Source organism: Vulpes vulpes, chromosome 7 (genome assembly GCF_048418805.1).
Source record: "Vulpes vulpes isolate BD-2025 chromosome 7, VulVul3, whole genome shotgun sequence".
NCBI lineage: Eukaryota > Metazoa > Chordata > Mammalia > Carnivora > Canidae > Vulpes > Vulpes vulpes.
This window is the reverse complement of record NC_132786.1, coordinates 9,566,161-9,584,951: the sequence shown is the minus strand read 5'-3', so window position 1 is coordinate 9,584,951 and position 18,791 is coordinate 9,566,161. Positions and strand designations below refer to the sequence as shown.

Genomic DNA, 18,791 nt, shown 5'->3' with positions numbered 1-18,791 from the left:
CAATGATTCAGACTGAACACAGCTGTCCAAACTTGGACACTTAAAGGAATACCACTGTGGTAAAATACTTCTTGGGCAGGTCAAGAATTTAAAGATCCAGTTACTTGTTCTTTGCATTGGGCTGGGTATCACTAACCTTGGATAATTTATTTAATATAGTGCTCCACAAACTGCATCTTTAATATGTGTGTTTTGGCTCATATGTACTAACAAGCACTTCTGGAAATGAATCACAAACGTGAGTCAGAGCTTAACAAACAGTGATGTGTATAAAATGATACAACGACATTTTAGATCTGAGTGGCGGGTTCACCTGGTCCAGTCCTCTCAGGGGGCAGATGAGACCCCGTGAGATCTCTTATACTTTTTCACATTGCCTGTTTGCTTTTTTTTTTTTTTTCCTGTTTGCATATTGGTGTGTTTTGGATACAGGCAAAAAGCTCAGGGACCAGTTTATATAGTAAGTGCTTAATTAATAAATGTTTGTTGATAAAATGAAAGAAGCAATTCAACCAAGGCAATTAATTACAGTTAACTATATTTCAAGTTTACTGAATTCAGACACAGCAGAAAAATAACTGATTAAAACAGTTTATGCGCTCAAAAAGTTAAATGAGTGACAATTTCATTGGCATAAGATTTATATTGACTTTGAGACTCACTTCAGCTTTCATGAAAAGCATGTATTCTGACTATTATACTTTTAAAAAATAAATCTTGATATTAAGCCAAGGACATCATTTTTTCCCTCTACTTCCCTAAAATGGATAACATTTTACCTCAGAGAGAAGTGTAAAGGCTGTTTTAATTTTTGACCCTCTCAGTGAATGACAGGTTCGACTCAGGTGAGATGATACTTCACACTTGTGTAATTACTTGTACACACTTATGTAGACTTATAATTTATTACTACTTTAGATAAGATTAGAGCCAATACATTTTTTTAAAGATTCTATTTATTCATTTGAGAGAGAGAGAGAGGGAAGCACAAGCAGGGGAAAGGCAGAGGGAGAGGGAGAAGCAGGCTCCCTGCTGAGCAGGGAGCCTGACGCGGGGCTCAATCCCATACCCTGAGATCATGACCTGAGCCAAAATCAAGAGTCGGACGCTCAACCAATGGAGCCACACAGGTACCCCAAGTTTCTGACTTCATCTTTTTTTTTTTTTTTTAGATTCTATTTATTTATTCATGAGAGACACAGAGAGAGAGACAGAGACACAGGCAGAGGGAGAAGCAGGCTCCATGCAGGGAGCCCGACGTGGGACTTGATCCAGGGACTCCAGGATCACGCCCTGGGCTGAAGGCGGCACTAAACCGCTGAGCCACCTGGGCTGCCCTCTGACTTCATCTTAACACCAGTTCTGTGAGGTAAGGGCTGTTATTTCTCCCCATTTGTTAGATGGGTAAACTGAACTGCAGAGAGGCTAAATAACCTTCCCAGAAATATAGTAAATTAAATATTTATTGCTCTTTGTAGCAACTGAAATGATAGCAAAGGAATAAAACAATACAGAGATCCATAAGGACAAAGACAATACAGTTAACAAAATCCTGGAAGCTGGAAAACAGAAGGGCAATTACTGAGTTAGAAGACTAGGAAATCTACAGGCAAGTCTGCACATTAAACCATGACATTCCTTTATTCCTCAGTTTGCAGACCCTGGTGGGTGGAGGATTCTCTCTAGGAAAACTGAGAGTCCAAGAGAAAAAACTACAGATACATTGGAGGATCAGGAAATTTGCCAATGAAAATGCTGGGTTCGGGGCACCCAGGTGGCTCAGCAGTTGAGCATCTGCCTTTGGCACAGGTTGTGATCCTGGGGTCCTGGGGTCCTGGGGTCGGGCTCTCCACAGGGAGCCTGCTTCTCCCCCTGCCTGTGCCTCTGCCCCTCCCTGTGTGTGTCTCATGAATAAATAGATAAAATCTAAAAAAAAAAAAAAAAAAGGAAAATGCGGGGCTCATTCCTTGTCAGACTAGAGAGAAGCCCTCATTCAATAGTCCTTTCCCTCCTGTAGCTTTCAAATTAGTTTTTTGTGCTTCAGTCTTAGAAATGAATGAATAGCCAGATAAAGGTAGCTTCTAACATGGAAGAGTCTAAAACAAAAAAAGAAACTCAGAGAAAACAAAAACAGTGTAGAAATCAGAAGAAAATTTCCAAAAACTGGGCAGCCCCAGTGGCTCAGCGGTTTAGCACTGCCTTCAGCCCAGGGTGTGATCCTGGAGACCTTGGATCAAGTCTCACATTGGGCTCCCGGCATGGGGCTTGCATCTCCCTCTGCCTGTGTCTCTGCCTCTCATGAATAAATAAATAAAAAATCTTAAAAAAATTTTTTTCCAAAAACTTAAACTGTCCTCACAGAGTCAAAAAAAAAAAAAAAGTGTGTGTGTGTATACATACAGATGAAACATCATATACAGGAATATATATCTATATCTCCATATCTATATTCAGAGAATAAGAAAGAATTCTTAGAAATGAGAACTGTAACAAGTTAATTCCATAGAAGGTTTTAATTTTTGTAAATTAAAAATTTTTTAAAGATCTTATTTATTCATGAGAGATAGAGAGAGGCAGAGACATAGACAGAGGGAGAAGCAGGCTCCTTGCGGGGAGCCTGATGTGGGACTCGATCTCAGGACCCCGGGATTACGATGTGAGCCAAATGCAGATGCTCAACCACTGAGTCACTCAGGCATCCCTCCATAGAAGGTATTTTAAAAAAAGTTGAGAAAATGTCTTGGAAAGAACAGCAGATAGAACAGAGAGAGAAATGGGAAAAAAAGATGAAAATCATTAGATTAATTCAGAAGTACCAACACCCAATTAATTATCACATAGAGGAAACAGAAAGTGCTGGCTTGGGCAGCACATATACTAAAATTGGAACAATACGGAGAAAATAAGCATGGCCCCTGCCAAAGGATGACACACAAATTCATGAAGCATTCCATATTGAAAAAAAGGAGGAGAAACAGAGAAAGTAGAAGGGAAAAAATTAAAGGTAAAGAGAAAGAAAAACTTCTAGACTAAAAGGGCAGTGTCTAAGACAATGTGTGAAAAAAGACCCATGAGGAAGCATATAGTCATGAAATTTCAGACCACCATGGACAACGAGAGTCTTAAGAGTCTTAACCCAATGAAAAAATGAAACCACCATTAACTCCAGAAAAAACAAGTTGCATAGGAAAGGAACAGAATCCTAATATATTATGAGGCTCAGCTGAGAATAATATTATATAATAACGATAATAATTATGTAAATAATGCAAAATGGTTGAATAAGAAACTTCCATGGGAGGAATGGGAGAAAGGAAGAGAGAGTGAGAGACAGAGTGCATGACTAGGTGGGTACTGTGAGGATGGGGTGGCTAAGTCTTCATCTTCCACAGCAGGAAGACAACTGATACCCAAAATGGAAATAGTAGTAAAAATTAGTGTCAGTATGTTATTTAGAAACTTGGGAGTTAAATAACAAAACAAGACAGTTAAAAAGTTATTTTGGGGGATTGGGAAGTGGGAATGGGATAGAGCAAGAGCTACTATTTTCTAGTAAATTTGTGGACTCATGTAACTTTAAAAATTAGGTATATGTATTATTTTGAAAGAAAAATTAAATTCAAAAATAACTTCCTTTTGGATAAATTCAAAAGTCCTATAGCTGGTAAGTGGTGGGACTGGCCTCTGACTTGTAGGCAATCAAATTCTAGAGCCCATGCTCTCAGCTAGCATACTGCCTCTCTTTATGGAGAGGATACACAGAAATGATGGCTCTGTTGAGGACCAGGGACTCGTGGTAAATGCATAAAAGTAGCATGGAAAAGTCTTTATTCAGTAACAATTCAAGCAGCATGCAAGACAGAAGCAGAGAGCAAGACAGAATGGTTGGACAGACTGGTTGCTGAAAATGTTACCAGAGGAGGTTTTGTTTTGTTTTGTTTTTTTTTTTTCCAGAGGAGGTTTTGAATGAGAAGCATTGAAGTTTTGTAATTTGGACAGTTTAAGAAGTTCCAGCCAAATGTTTGTCCTTAGGGAAATGTTTAAAGGGATTCAGGTGCTATGACTGGACTGGCTAGGAGAGGGCAAAAACCATCGTGGAAGGCTACAGTCTACAAGGATATGGCAAACAGGAATCTCCACGTTTTGGGAGGTGGGAGGGCACTCAGAATTTTTGTTCCAGCCTTTCTAGTAGTCAAAGGGGGTTTTGGATCCTGGCATTTGGAAAATGAGATAAATTCAGTATTGCCTCATTCAAGAACTGGATTTCCCACCTCTCTACCTTTACCCACTCATTCACAATTCCTGATGGTGGTCAATATGTGAGCTCTGGCTTGAGGCTTGGGAGGACAGGGGGGACAGTACCGACAAGGCTGTACTCGTAAGGACAGTCTGTGACGCTCACTTCCAGATCACTGAAACAAGAGGGTGTGATTTCACTCCAGCTTTACATGCACATATCCTTGGGGGCACCCCAGAGAGATGGTTTCCCTTTGAAGGATGTGGGATGCTGCTGGAAGGTGGGGAGGAAAAGGCAAAGCAAATAAAATGAACATGAGGAATGGATTCAAAAGACTCCGACTCTAAAGTTTCACAAGTAAAATCCTTGGAGAGCTTTAAATTTTAGTAAAAAGAGTGATACCCACTTTTTGGATATACTTAAAGAATAACATTTGAAGTGCCTTTGCCTGATACCTAGAAATTTACCCAGAGAAAAATGAAGGCACTAGTTTAAATGTTTAGTTCTTGAAGTTAGCTTACTTTCGTCCTTTGAAGGGACCACTTAAAAATACCTAGGAGAAAGCTGCACCCTTCCAGGTTAACATCCTGGCATAGATTAAGTGATAAACAGAGAACGAAAAAGCAACCGATGGACAGAAAGACACATGGTGATACTGGATAGCACAGGAAGTTCTTTTAACCCAATATAAGAAATCTTTGCATGTCAAGCCACATTGGTCTACCATGCCCTTTTTAATAGCTACACGGTGTTCCATTTTATGCACACACATCAATTTATCTAACAAATCTCCTGCTGATGAACATTCAAATTGCTTCTAGTAGGTCCCTGTTAGAAACACTGTAGTGACTAAACTCTTTGTACAAGTATTTTTTTGTTCCCTCTCCCAATTACACCTTTAGATTAAATCCACTCGGGAGATTTACAGCACTCTAGGGACTCTTTTTCAAGTAGGCAAAAGGTACAGCTCTTCCCTGCTATGAATAAAGGATAAACAAATTCAGAAATGCTGAGCCTACTGGTTTTCACCAAACTGAATAATGAAGAATGTCTAGGTTAACTAAGAAGAATGTTAATTATTGTTTCTTTCAGAACTGATTTCTGGCCTGCCAGGGTTAAGTGGGCAAACAAAAAAGATCTGTAAGTATGTGTGAATTCTATAGGTTCTGGCTCACAGAGGAGGAGCACTGGGAGGCTCATCTGGATTTCTGCCACTCAGAGAAAATAGGAACAAGCTCCTTGGCCCCTGAAGTGAGCTTGCAGTTCTTTCTCTTGGTCCTTCTTGGCTTTTTCCAACCTTCCTACTACCAAACTGTGTGAGCAAAAGGAAGCTATGAGGACCAGTGGGACAGGTAGAAGTAGAGGGTCTGCGTACAGAAGGTTCTGTGTATAAACTTTCAGCAACACAACTTTGTGTGCCATCAGAAGCTGGTGTCAGTGGTCACTGGAGTGTCATTTTTGACTTAAGAACAGAGATAAAGAATAGTTAATATCCACCTTTAACAAGCTGTTCCAGAACATAGAAGGAGAGGGTAAGAATATCCAACATATTTTATGAGACTGGGGTGACCTCGATGTTCAAATTAGATAAGGATTCTATAAGAGAGAGAAATTATATGCCGTTTCTCACTTCCGAACACAGACGCAAAAACACTAACCGTGGTATATACCAACAATCCAGTATTGAAAAGCATAAAAGCCTGACAAACAAATATGATCAAATACAGCTCATCTCAGAAATGTAAGGATAGTTTAACATTAAAAATCTGTTAATGGGGGCACCTGGGTGGCTCAGTGGTTGAGCGTCTTCAGCTCAGGGCGTGATCCCGGGGTCCTAGGATCGAGTCCCACATTGGGCTCCCAGGAGGGAGCCTGCTTCTCCCTCTGCCTGTGTCTCAGCCTCTCTCTGTGTGCCTCTCATGAGGAAATAAATAAAATCTCACAAAATAAGGTATTTTTAAAAAACCTGTTAATGTAACTTTTCACATTAACAGATGAATGAACAAAAAAAACACATGAGTATTTTAATAGATGCAAAAAGAGCATGTGATACAACTCAGTTCATGCCCCAAGTGGGGAACTCCTGCTCAGCAGGAAGTCTCCCTGTTTTGTTGCCCCTCCCTGCTGCTCGTGCTCTCTCTCAAAGTATTTTATTTTTAAAAATATTTATTTGAGAAGGGGAGGGGCAAAGGGAGAGGGAGAAGCAGACTCCCGGCTGAGCAGCGAGCCAGATGCAGGGCTTGATCCCAGGACCTAGAGATCAGGACTGAGCTGTAGGCAGATGCCTAACCGACTGAGCCACAGACACACCCCTAAATAAAACCGTAAAAGGACTACTAAATAACAAACTCAATAGGCTGAAGTCAGGTTTCATCCTAGAAACCAAAAACAGATAATTGGACAATAAAATTAATAAAATTATTAATAGCAACAAAACCTGTAAAATATTTCACAACTATTCCAACAAAAGAAACCTTTAATGAAAAGAGTACAAGATAAATATAGTTATGCTGTGTTCATTCATGAAATTACTGAATACTGTAAGGATGTCAGCTTTTCCTCAAGTAAATATAAATTTATCCCAGGCCCGGCAAATACACATCAGGGCTTTTTGTTTTGAAGACAGTTGCTAACTGCTGTGTGATTCTGAGCCAGTGCTTGTTTTGTTTGTAAGAGTGACACGGTTAGAGGCGCCTGGGTGGCTCAGTTGGTTAAGCGTCTGCCTTCAGCTCAGTCATGATCTCAGAGTCCTAGGATCGAGTCCCTCATTGGGCTCCTTGCTCAGTGAGGAGTCTGCTTCTCCCTTTCCCTCTGCCCCTCCTCCTCCCCCATTCTCTAACAAAATCTTAAAAAAAAAAAGTGATGGTTAAATTCATATGGAAATGAAGGGACAAGGATAGCAGGGAAATTTTGAAGAATGAAGTGGGAATAGGACTTTCCCTACCAGACCACAAAACATGTGTTAGTTGTAATAGTTAAGACAGCAAGACATTAGAAAGACCAATGGAATAGAGAGCCCAGACAGACCTATGCAATTCCATTATTAAAATTAAAACCCCAAACTTCTGGTTCAATATAAGATACCATAAATAAAGTGTCTGTAGGAACACTTTGAGAAAAGGCTTTGGGAACCTACCTTATTTTAAAATAAGTGTGCTTTCAAACTAACAACATTTAGGTTAAGCTGTCCTTGCTGCCCAGTGATGGAAATGATTATGTAGAAACAGTATAGCCTGGTGGTTGAACACAGATGCCAGCATCAGACTCCAGGGTTGGTGTCCTGGTTCTGTCACCTGACTGTCGTGGGACTCTGAGCCAGGGATTGTGCGCACTTCCCCTGTTTGTCAACTGGAAACAAATACCTTACTTATCTTGCTGTTGTGGGGATTAAATCAATTAACAACTATAAAGTGTCTGGCATAATGATGATGTATTTGTTCGAGTGCCATTAAGGATTGATTACTATTATCATTGTGTCACTCTGTCACCTTAAGTTTCCACAACACTTGACACATTTTCAACCAATTTCACCTCTGTGTTCTCATTCTACCACTGGAGTACCTATGTGAACGGATAAGGAAGGTTCCCGCTCACAGCTTCTGTGATCCTGGTTTTTCGACTATTATGAAATAAGGAGATAATCTCCAAGGCTCCTTTTGGCACTAAAAAAAAATCATTTCTATTTTATAAGAAAGAAATTTGAGGCAAAGAAACATTAACTGACTTGCCTTAGGTCGCAAAGTTATTAGCAGAGTTAGGATTAAAACCTGTGTCTCCCATATTAATTTACATTATAAAGCTACAATAGTAATAATAATAATTTCCCCAGACTCTCCCTGTGTCTAAATTTCTTCTTGGAATTATAAGCAAGATACCCAGGAAGGTGATTCACCTGGGGATCATTCAGAATATTACTGATATATTCTAATGAGTTGAAGCACCTAACTCATCACCAAGGAGGGAATTAGCAGAGATCTATCTCTTTTGAGAACATTAACATGGATAATGGCAATACCAGTAATAATAAGGAAAGAATTACCTGGGCAAGCAGACCTGGTTGGATCTGAAGAGGCTGTGCTCCCGGGGCTTGAGTGACGATGGGCACCGCATTCTCCATTCTCACGGAATAGCCAGCGTGCTTAGAGGGCGAGGCCTGCAACCCTATTTCAGACCCGGGTGAGGGAGAGAAGAGGGGTTGTTGAGTGGTCAGAGACCACTGGATGCAGAGAACCTTCCTAGCCAGCTGGGCAGGTCTCATCTCCCCTTTAGTTTCTAACTTAAAATTTTAAAAGCCACAAGAAAACAACTTTGAATGTTTTCAAAGACTAGAAGGTCAAATTAGGGAGTCTGTGAAAACCAAAAGTGGAATAGCTCTGCTGGTAAATTACAGCAGAAAAATGGCTGCTGACATGAAAATACACTTGTGGTATGTCAAAGCCAGGGCTGTTGGGAAGAGTGCCTGAATCCACTGGAAAGGCACGGATTCGAAACCTGAGCAACCACACACAGGCTTACACCAGCAGGATTTGCTTTGCAGAAGCAACTACTTGAGCTTTCTGTATACACTGTAACTTCATACCCAGTCAACTCCTGCTTCTTAGAACTTTCAAGAGAAGAGTGTTGGGGTGCATGGCTAAAGAATCATCTGGGGGACCGGCCTGGGAGATACTTTTCAGACAGATTGATATTTTTCATGAGAATGAGGCGAGGCTGGCTGTCCAGAGTGGCAATTCCCCATAGATAACCCGTCCAGAGGACAGCTCACTGGAGGAAATTTAAGCTGACATCAGCGTAACAGTAAGAGCACAAACAGCACACTTATTTACAGATAGCTGGGCCTGGGACAAAAGCACCAGCAGGTGGGGAGAAAAACAACTTGGTGCAGAAGCATAAGTCCTATTGTTTCTAGGCTGGCCAGAGCAGGAGGCGGGCCCTTCAGTTCAGTGATGCCAGTGCTCTCAGGAGAGTGAGGAAGCCTTTAGTCCAGGGACGTCACTGCGGGGACTGGTGCCCCAGAGGTCCCCCGGTAAGAAGCAGGTGAGGGGCTGTGTCTGCTCAGCCTTACCTTGGAAGCCGGGCGGACACACGATGAGAGCTTGCTGGAAGGGGTCGGGCCGGGCACAGATCTGGGCTGTTCCCGTCTGCAGGGGCATGCTCCGCTGAGCCACTGCAGCCATGGACGCTGCTGAAGGCTGGTAGAGTGCAGATTGGTAGTTTAGTATGGAGACTTCGGGATTGGCTAAGGAAATAGTGGCACTGGTGGAGGTGGGAGCCTAAAGGAATGATGGGGATTAAACAAAAATAAACAAAAATAAAAAATGAGGGAGGTGGTATGTTGGGAGACACGAGTCTAAATCAAATAAATGAACTCAAAAAAGAGCAAATGAATAAAAACCAAGAGCAAAAAAGCAAAGACAGAGGGGAGTGGAGACACAGCTGAAGTCTCAGGGAAAAGCAGGCACCTGCAGCCACAATAGAGAGAGTCACCGCTGGTGCTCCTCCCCAGGCCAGTTCTTCACATTTGTGGGGCCTGGACAGGAGTGCAGTTGGAAGCTTGCATAATGTCCTTCTAAAGACAGCAAGCAACCTGGAAGGCCAGGTTTGAATTGAGGACTCTTGGATTCCTTGGGTCCTACACTGGAACATGGTGATGGGCGGGGGGATGGGCGGGGGCTGGTGGTGGTGAGAGGTGACCTCCTGCCTTCCTTCTCCTGCCCCAGCTCTGTCCCACAGATTGGGGGCTTTGGGGGCACATATTTGGACCTGCCAGCCTGCATGTGCAAGCTCTGTTCATGCTCCTCTTCCATTGGGCCTGCTGGTGCAGTCCGCACTTGGGAGGATGACCCCAGGAAGACGCCTCTCTACAGAGGGGCCCAGGGACCCAGGGGCCCAGGTCCCCAGAGCTTGGCATGGAAGCACATACACACAGAGGAAGCCTGAGACAGGCCTTGGAAGGGGATCACCTGCTCAGGTCTAAGGGGGAGTACTGTTTACAGATACCCTCAGATGGCTGCAGAGCACATTACTGAAAATCAACACACCATAGAAATAGAGCACCAGGGAGAGGGACCCACTGAGCCTGGAGTTTCTTGTTTGAGTTTGGTGCGTTCTTACGCTGGTGTTCAGCTACAAAGTCTGAAGGCCAGAAAGGAGAGATGCCGGAGGGTCAGGAGAATTTAACTGGAGAGGAGTTAAATAAACTCTGAAATTATGTCCTCTCTCCTGTCTCTCTTGGAAAGAGACAACATTTGGGAATGAGCTTCCACGGGAAGCAAGGAATCTCAGTTCTGAATTGGGAATTCTCTGGCTTTGCCCCATCTTAGCCTCTTCACACTGATCCTGCAGCAAGATAGGTGGAGGTCACCAGTATCTTTGAATTCAACAGTTTACTACAAGTCTTGCTATTAGAGGTTACCCAGACTGAAGGCTACGGGGGGAAAGAGCCGCAAGGGTATCCTGGATACATGCAGAAATAGAATTTTAGGAAGGGTATGTCTACATGTCAAATTTGATAAAAGGGATAAAGTCTCATTTTACATTTTTTACTAATACTTAGACTTTACACTGATTTTTAGTGCAAAGCAAATTGGTTTGTTTGGAAGTAATCACTCCGTTAGGTAACGCACGTGCTTGTATTTTAAAATACACAGTGTCACAGTAAGTGGCTCTTCTGGGGCTCCAGGTAGTGTGACTGAGAATGCACGTGTGATGTGTGCGGGGTGTGTGTTTTGTTACTGATGATGTGCCTTGTGTTTCCTCTCTGTCCTCCCAGCAGCCCCACTTGTCCTGGAGGCTCCCCACCACACATTTCCGTCCCTTGGGCTTCTCTCGTTGGGGACTGGTATCTTCCAGGGTGCCACATGGGTACTCGACTGTTCCACCTCCTGCAGCTGCCTCCTCTGAACTGTCCCTGGAATCTCACTCTTCAATTGCTACTTCCTTAGCTGAAAGTCTCTCCCCTGGTGCCTGGACTCTGTTTAGTGAAGTCCTGGCCTCCACTTTTTCCCTTCGATTCTTCTTGGGGAATGAGGCTAGAACATTCTTTCCAAAAGACTACTTTGAGCATGTCACCACCTCTGCCCCCAAATATCCAATTACTGTCTAATAAACACTATAAATGCACTTTGCTCTGGCACTCCTTTCCCATGGTTTGGCCAAACCTCCCTTCCAAATTTATCTCCTTCTGCACTCTGTGCTCCTGGCACCAGCCAGAGTCAACTCACTGTTCGCAGAGCATGAGTGCAGTTCCTGCTGACTCACACAAAGCATTCTCCGGCCCACAGCATTCTCTCCAGGACTCTGTGCTTCAGGGTCTCGCCTGGGTCCCATGTGCCCCACACTGAAACTCTCCCTGACACTCTCAATTTAAATGAACTTCTCTGTTATATTAACCCATCTGGGGGTGCCTGGGTGGCTCAGTCAGTTAAGTGTCTGACTCTGGATTTTGGCTCAGGTTGTGATCTTAGGGTCGTGAAATGGAGCCTCGCGTCAGGGTCCACTCTCAGCATGGAGTCGGCCTGTCCTTCTCCTCTCTCTCAAATAAAAAAACAAAACAAAACAACAAAACAAACCCTTCTGCCTGCTGATGTAATGGTGTTCTGGTGATGAAAGACAAAACCATGGTGGTATTTGGTCAAGGAGCTCATAGGCCTGGCTACGGACACCTTAGCCTGAGCGCTGGGCCAGGCACTGGGAGAGACCGTTTGTTCCTCTGGACTCTGGGTCTTAGAGAGCATTAGCTCTTCCCCCTAATGGGAGTTTTAAGAATACCAATGGCCCCGGTGGGGGGTGGGGGGAGTGGGGGCAGATTCCAGGTGGCCTCTCCTGGATATAGGCAAGGGGAGAGAGGCCACGGAGGAAAAGCTTGGTCTCAGCAACTCAGGGTGCTGCAGGACTGGCCTAGAAAATAGGCAGAGGAGGGGAGAAGGAGATGCGGTGGTGCTGGAGGCTGGGGTCAGTGCCTCTACAGTGACAGTAGGGGACCTGTCAGAAGAGAGTGGAGAGTGGAGGGCCAGGCAGAGGTATTCATATTTCAGGATTAGAACATATACACTCCCTTCCTCCGCAGGGGTGTGTGCGCACGTGCATGTGTGTACACACACACACACACGAATGTTGAGGCCATTGCAGACTGATAGTAAGGCTGAAAAAAATTTAGGGACAGTCTTTTGGGGAAGTGGTTAAGACTAGAATTTGGGAATAAAAGTCAAAGTCTCTTAGATGTCAGAGGGAGGCAGCCTGGACTAGGATTTGGAGGTTATTCACTCTGTAAATATTTCCTGGCTATAATTCATATATTTTTTAAAGTTTTTTAAAAAAATTTATTCATGAGAGACACAGAGAGGAAGAGAGGCAGAGACACAGGCAGAGGGAGAAGCAAGCTCCATGCAGGGAGCCCGATGTGGGACTCGATCCTGGGTCTCCAGGCTCACGCCCTGGGCTGAAGGCAGGCGCTAAGCCGCTAAGCCACCCAGGGGTCCCCTATAATTCATATTTTAAAAAGCCTGTTAGGTGTGGGGTTCTGCTCTTTTTTTTTTTTTTTTTGCAAGAAGATGGAAATCTGTGAGAAGAAAACCTCACTTTCCGGGTCCCCTCTGGTTCCAGCTGCTGGGGTTCTACTGGCAGACTAATGAATTGGTTTTCCCTGTAACTTGGAGAAAGGACAGGTTTTATCTGTCCCAAGAGGAGACTATGTGTGCAGGGACAAGGGGGAGGGGTCTGAAACTGCATGATCGCCAGTGTCCCCTCAAGTGCTAGAATTCTTCCCCAGGCACATATGTCAGACATAAAAACATGACAGGAGGAGGCTTTACATCACTCTCACATCGGGATAGAGGGAAACAGTAAGAGGTGCCATCTCCGTGGGACCAGCAGTCCATCCAGAGTGTAGGTCTCTCCAAAGAAATAAGCTTGGAAGGAAATACTTGCTTACATCGTTAAATATGACTGTAGAGGAACCTTGTGTATGACACTGTCTCTTGTATATGGTATCGGAGAATTCTGGACTCCTGACTAGGTTCGCAGGGAAAATACAATTCTTGCTGCTCGCCGGTACCCTTGCCTGCCTTCCCCCTCTGCTCCGTATTTACCTGGTTGTGGACAGTGTTCAGCTGGTTGTTGAAGGTCATGGTCAGGTTGGTGGATGTGCTGGGGGCCACATGTGTAATGAAAGGGGTTTTGCTCTGGTTCACCGTGTCATACATATTCACCCGACGCTTGCAAATCTCCATGTTCTGGAAACATGATTTGACGCTGTTCATGCAACAGGCAGAGGCGTGGGGGAAAGAGAAGAGGATACATGGGATAAAGGGGAGAAAATGGAGAGAAAAAGGAGAGAACAGTTAATGTAATAAACAAGACAACCAGGGAAACTTAACTTTAGGTCTAAACTTCCTGGATTTCTCACGCAAAGTCTGCATTTCCAAGAGTTAAGGTTATGCAGATGAATTTCCCCTGCTGTCTTCCTCCCCCTTTCCCCATCCAGGATGGGTGGAGGTTCTCCATCGCACAACGGACTTGACTTGACGGGACTTGTTGGCCCTCGCTGTCTCTTCCTCAGATCCCTGATCTGCTGAGCCAACCTCACTGTTCCTTCCCGGCTTTCAGGGTGGTTTCTCGGATGGGGGAACAGGAAACTGTAGCTTCTGACCAGCCTCGATCTTACCGAAGACAACTCCTTGTGCTTCTGGGGCACCGGCGCCATCTAGGGGATGGCCAAGGAATCAGCCAACCCAATACCATGTCCCTGTTGCCACTCTTGGTCTGTCCGCACTGGAATTGCACGTGATACTAGTAATAATAATAGTGGTTCCCATCTATTGAGAACCGTGGCAGGTGTGTTTGCAGGCACCCTTTCACTCAGTCCTACAACAACCACAAGAGGGAGAGAGGATTGTTGCCCCTATTTTACGAGTAAGGATGACGTTTGAGAGAGGATAGAGAGGTCATCAGCCAGTTGAAGAGTTAATTACTAGCAGTTTCTTCACATGTGCATATACATCCTCTTTTGCCTCCTGATTCATCCTCCCTTTTGCTTTTCTCATTCTTGCCCAGTTACATGAAATAAAATTTCTCTCCCTCTTTTTCTTCCTTCATTGCACTTGTGAATCAAAATTAGGATTTCCTACTTAGGAAAGTAAAGTATAAAAATGTTGCTGCCACTGGCCTCAAGGAAAAGAAAACCACAGTGGCCTCAACCACTGAGTTCTTGAAAATCCACCACAGAGTGTCCTTTGGGATTTGTACATTGTTTCTCATTCACTTGTCTTCTCATTAAACTGACTTTTCCTAAATGCTAATAATATTCAGGATAGTGAAACAGCATTTAAACTTCAATTCTCACTACTTACTTTAATTATAAATAATATAATAAGTGAATATAAATAAAATATTAATTTTCTGCTACTTAGGATTACAAATGTAGAGGTACCTGGGTGACTCAGTTGGTTGAGCATCTGCCTTTGGCTCAGGGCCTGATCCCAGGGTCCTGGGATCGAGTCCTACATCGGGCTCTCTGCTCAGTGGGGAATTTGCTTCTCCCTCTGTCCCTCCCCCTGCTTGTGTGTGCTCTTTCTCTTGCAAATAAAAATCTTTATTTTTTTTAATTTTTTTTTATTTATGATAGTCACAGAGAAAGAGAGAGAGGCAGAGACACAGGCAGAGGGAGAAGCAGGCTCCATGCACTGGAAGCCCAATGTGGAATTCGATCCCGGGTCTCCAGGATCGCGCCCTGGGCCAAAGGCAGGCGCCAAACCGCTGCGCCACTCGGGGATCCCAAATAAAAATCTTTAAATTAAGAAATTAAAGGATTACAAATGTATACTATGGGTAATCTATATTTTGGGCCAAGCAGGTGCTTGTGGGCTATCCCTAAACATCCTTTCCATGAAAGATGTTCCGAACTCAGACATGCTCAGAGAAGCCTTTCTTTCTGAGTTAATGACTACTTAGAATGGCCACACAATGCACACAAAATAAACACTTACTGACTGTGACCCTGGAGAGAAAGGAAAACCTATTCTATGGTAACTAAGAGCTAAAAATACTACTAATAATGCTGGTAATGCCAACATGTTTTGAGCATCTACCAAGTACCAAGCAAACTGCTAAGTGCTTTCACATGGAAGCTGAAAGAATAAAATGATGGATTTTGTATTCTTATTGGAATGTATTTAAAGCATTATATGGTTTTGTGACAATTCAACCCAAAGCTTTTAGACTCAGAATTTTCTAATTGAAATGGTCTGAGTTTTGAGTTTCAGGAAGACAGGCAAGCAACCTGCACTTTGGGTTAATTCTGTGAGAATGGTTTTTAAGGAATCTGTGCTCTAGAACCCTGGTATGGAGAAATGGGTGGGGTCTCTTTCACCTGGTAATCTAGATGTTGGGGCAGCTCTGACCCAGCCCCAAGGATCTTCAGCAGTGTGGGCTGGAGGTTTCTCCTTGCCCTGTAATTCTCACAGTCTTCCCAGCCAGTTCTAGGGACTCTTATAGGTTAGGCCTACTCTCAGGTAAGCCTAGGTGTGCTCAGAGACCTGTCTTTCCTTCTGGGGCCCATTTTCTGAATTCTAAATTGTTAATGATCCTCCTGGATCTACACCAAATTCTGAATTTGAAACTGATGCCCATGGTCTCCACGCTTGGTCTTCACCAAGGACAGTGAAGCATTCTATTGTGCTTCCTTAACAGAACCCAGATGTGACAGGGCTCTGAGGTCATTCAACTACGCCCCTGACTTTATGTGGGTGACTGTCTCATCGACTATGCAGATGGCTAACGGGAGCCCTCTACAGAGCACCACTCCATCTCCTACCATGCCGTTTCACAAATGTCTCACTTGGCCCCTGAATATAAAAAGACCGGTCTCACGGGAATCCTATTCAGTAAATCACCAAGTATACCTTCCTTCTGTTGTGCAGACTGACTCCTTGATTTACCCATGCCACCCCAGAAACAGGACATATCCTATAAAGAGGGCTTGCCAGGGAGGGGTCTGAGTTCCTTCTTTGTACTGGAGATCAGTTGTTTCAAACATGGTTTTAATTTAAAGATGCACCGTGTGGTTGCTGCAATATGATCTCACTTACTCAGCATCAACTGATAAGGACCAGCATTGAAATCAGAGGAGGTAATGCGGGCACCACCCACTCATTTCTTGCAGCTTCGGATAAGGTCAAGTCCAGCCTTGAGACTCGGCTCCATCGGAGTTTGGCTATGGCAGGCCCGGCCAGGACGTGCAAACGTCTCTTATCCTCAGCCCCTTCATGCATCCCTGTGTTCTCCTAACCCTAACTAAAACCTGGCGCTCCCTTGAGCACACAGCACCTACCTGCAGACATCCAGGGAGGGGGCTACTTATTCTTTAACATCCTAGGTCCCTGGGGGTGGAGACGCTAAGGTGAGATCCCTTGTTACCCTCTGTTACAGGCTGGACTGTGCCCCCAAATTCACACCTTGAAGTTCTCAGGCCCCAGGACTTCAGAATGTGACTGCATCAGGAGAGGGGATCTTGAAAGGGGTAAAATGAGGCCAGCAGGGTGGGCCCTAATCCAATTCCCTAGGAGGAGGAGGAAATTAGGACACAGATGCAAACAGAAGGACCCTGTGAGGCCGTAGGGAGGGGATGGCCATTCACAGGCCAAGCAGAGCAGCCTGAGAAAAAACCAGTGCCACCAAACACCTTGATCTTGGTGTTTGGTCTTGGTCTTCTAGAACGGTGAGAAAATAAACTGCTGTTTAAGCCCGTCAGCCCCTCCGTGTGCTTTGTTACCACAGCCCCTGCAAACCAACGCTCCTCCCGTTCTGGCACCACTGCTCCCTGTCAGTCACTGAAGCCTGGGGCACCTCGGTCCTCCACCTCGGTCCTCTGCGGTGCCCCATGCCCTGCTCGGTGGTGGAGGCTTCAGAGGTCAGGTGCTCTGGCCTCTTGGCTACTTCTCATCCCAGTGGCCTGCTGTCGATTCCAGCCACCCATTCCCGGGCAACCGCAACCACTCCACTTCCCCACACTGCAGATTCAAGCACCCATCTCCCGGCCACGCTTTGGCCCCTCTGGATCTTTTGGCTGTCGCTAAAACCACCAATCTTTGAGGTGATCAGACCGTTCAGCCCGTCTGGCCCCTTCATCTTTGCTTCCTCTCCCTGTCACAGCTAAGCCTCCCACAGCCATCATTTAGATTACAGCACTCTAGTGCCAACGTCCTAAGTCTGTCAGTTTGTCTCCTCCTCTTAGCAGCCTGGCAAAGTTCCCACCTGGATGACCCCAGTTAACTGTCTGTCGTCTCCAGGCCCTCACCTGCGGGGTCCGGTTACCCTCTACACTATTCACGTCCAACCTTCATGCTCCGCTGCCCCATATTGCTCTGTTGGGCTTGCTCTTCCATTTCCTGTCCTGACTACCCAGGCTTTCCTACACTCCTTCAGCCCCCCAGCCACCTTGCTCTCAACAAAAGACAGGAGCTGCCTAAAGAACACCCTCGACCCCCCTTGTCCAGCCCTTCTGGCGACAATGGCCTTGCAATCCTGGCCTCTCCCGACGTCTCAGGGAACTTCTGTGCCCTTCTCTGCAATCCTTCACTCGCCGCAGACACTCCCTGCCAGCACCTTGACCTGTTCCAGTCTCTTTGTATCAGAAGAACCCCCCCTGGGCCCCTCTAGGCCCTCCCAGTTCTCTCTCCACCCACCCTGAGCCCAGCAACTTGCCACGCTGGCTGCTGCTTCCCCTCAAACAGCTTTCAGGCCGCCCACAACTTTGACATTGCCCACCTCGACGGGCACGTGGTCTCCAAGCTCCTCTGACTTGATGATGAAGCACCAGATAGGTCTTTGTTAAACGTATCCCCTGCTTAGAAGTCCTCTGTGACTTCCACTGTTCTTAGGATAAACACCCAAACCATGAACAGGGCGCCCTGTCCATTTCCTCTTTCCCTGGGACCCCAGCCCCTCTGCTGCTCATGTTTGGGGGTCCCCACCTGGCAGTGGCCTTCTTGCCTTTGCCGGCCTTTCCACTGGTTACCTATTGCTCGTTTTCTGGCAGTCATTCGTCAGGGGCTGGCTGCCCTGCCGTGATTGCAGCCTACTTTCCCTGGGAAAACTCTGCTTCTCTGCAGATCACCTGTTAGGTGCCTTTCTCTCACCTACAGGCTGGAAACTCCAATGGGCAGGGGCCCCGTCTGCTCTGCCCCACAAGGTACCCACATGTGGCGCAGCTCGCAGTCCGCTGGCTGGCTGGCTGAATGCACAAACCCAAATCCAAACTAGAGTGAGTCCACTTCCACTCCAGAATGGTTCTGGGAGTGACCTCTGGCACTGGAAGGGCTTTGCCTCATCGACGCTGCTGTCTATGGACGGCACTCCTTTCATGCTCAGGTCCCAGGGGCTGGTTCAGCCCGCCTCGCGCTCTCCTAGGCTCCAGCATTCCCTCCTTTTTGGTGTAAAGCACAGTGCAGCCCAGGGCCACTCAAGCTGACTGCCACCTGTTTTTACAAATAATGTTTTATTGAAATGCAGTCCCACTCACTGGTTTCGTATGGTCTACGGCTTTTTTCAGCTCTAA

The 18,791-nt window shown here is 45.3% G+C and overlaps 1 protein-coding gene and 1 non-coding gene across 16 annotated transcripts in view; one reads left to right on the top strand and one right to left on the bottom strand.

The window, feature by feature from the left end:
* The window catches only part of HIPK2 (homeodomain interacting protein kinase 2), a 195,666-nt gene that overhangs the window by 45,047 nt on the left and 131,828 nt on the right, over positions 1-18,791 (bottom strand). For 8 of the 15 annotated variants that reach the window (XR_012002448.1, XR_012002449.1, XR_012002446.1 and 5 more), the window contains 3 exons: positions 13,327-13,489; positions 9,303-9,429; positions 8,277-8,398 (listed from right to left, as the gene is read on the bottom strand). Coding sequence is in view for 10 of the 15 variants with exons in the window: in XM_025982134.2 (XP_025837919.2) it covers positions 8,277-8,398; positions 9,303-9,429; positions 13,327-13,489 (412 nt within the window). In the remaining 5 variants the exon portion in view is untranslated. Of the gene's footprint in view, positions 1-8,276; positions 8,399-9,302; positions 9,511-13,326; positions 13,490-18,791 lie in introns of all 15 variants that reach the window. The other 7 variants (XR_012002447.1, XR_012002445.1, XM_025982135.2 and 4 more) reach the window with 1 other exon arrangement.
* On the top strand, positions 2,854-2,960 carry LOC112907074 (U6 spliceosomal RNA). The gene has a single exon (XR_003232691.1). It is a non-coding gene; the product is annotated as a U6 spliceosomal RNA (small nuclear RNA).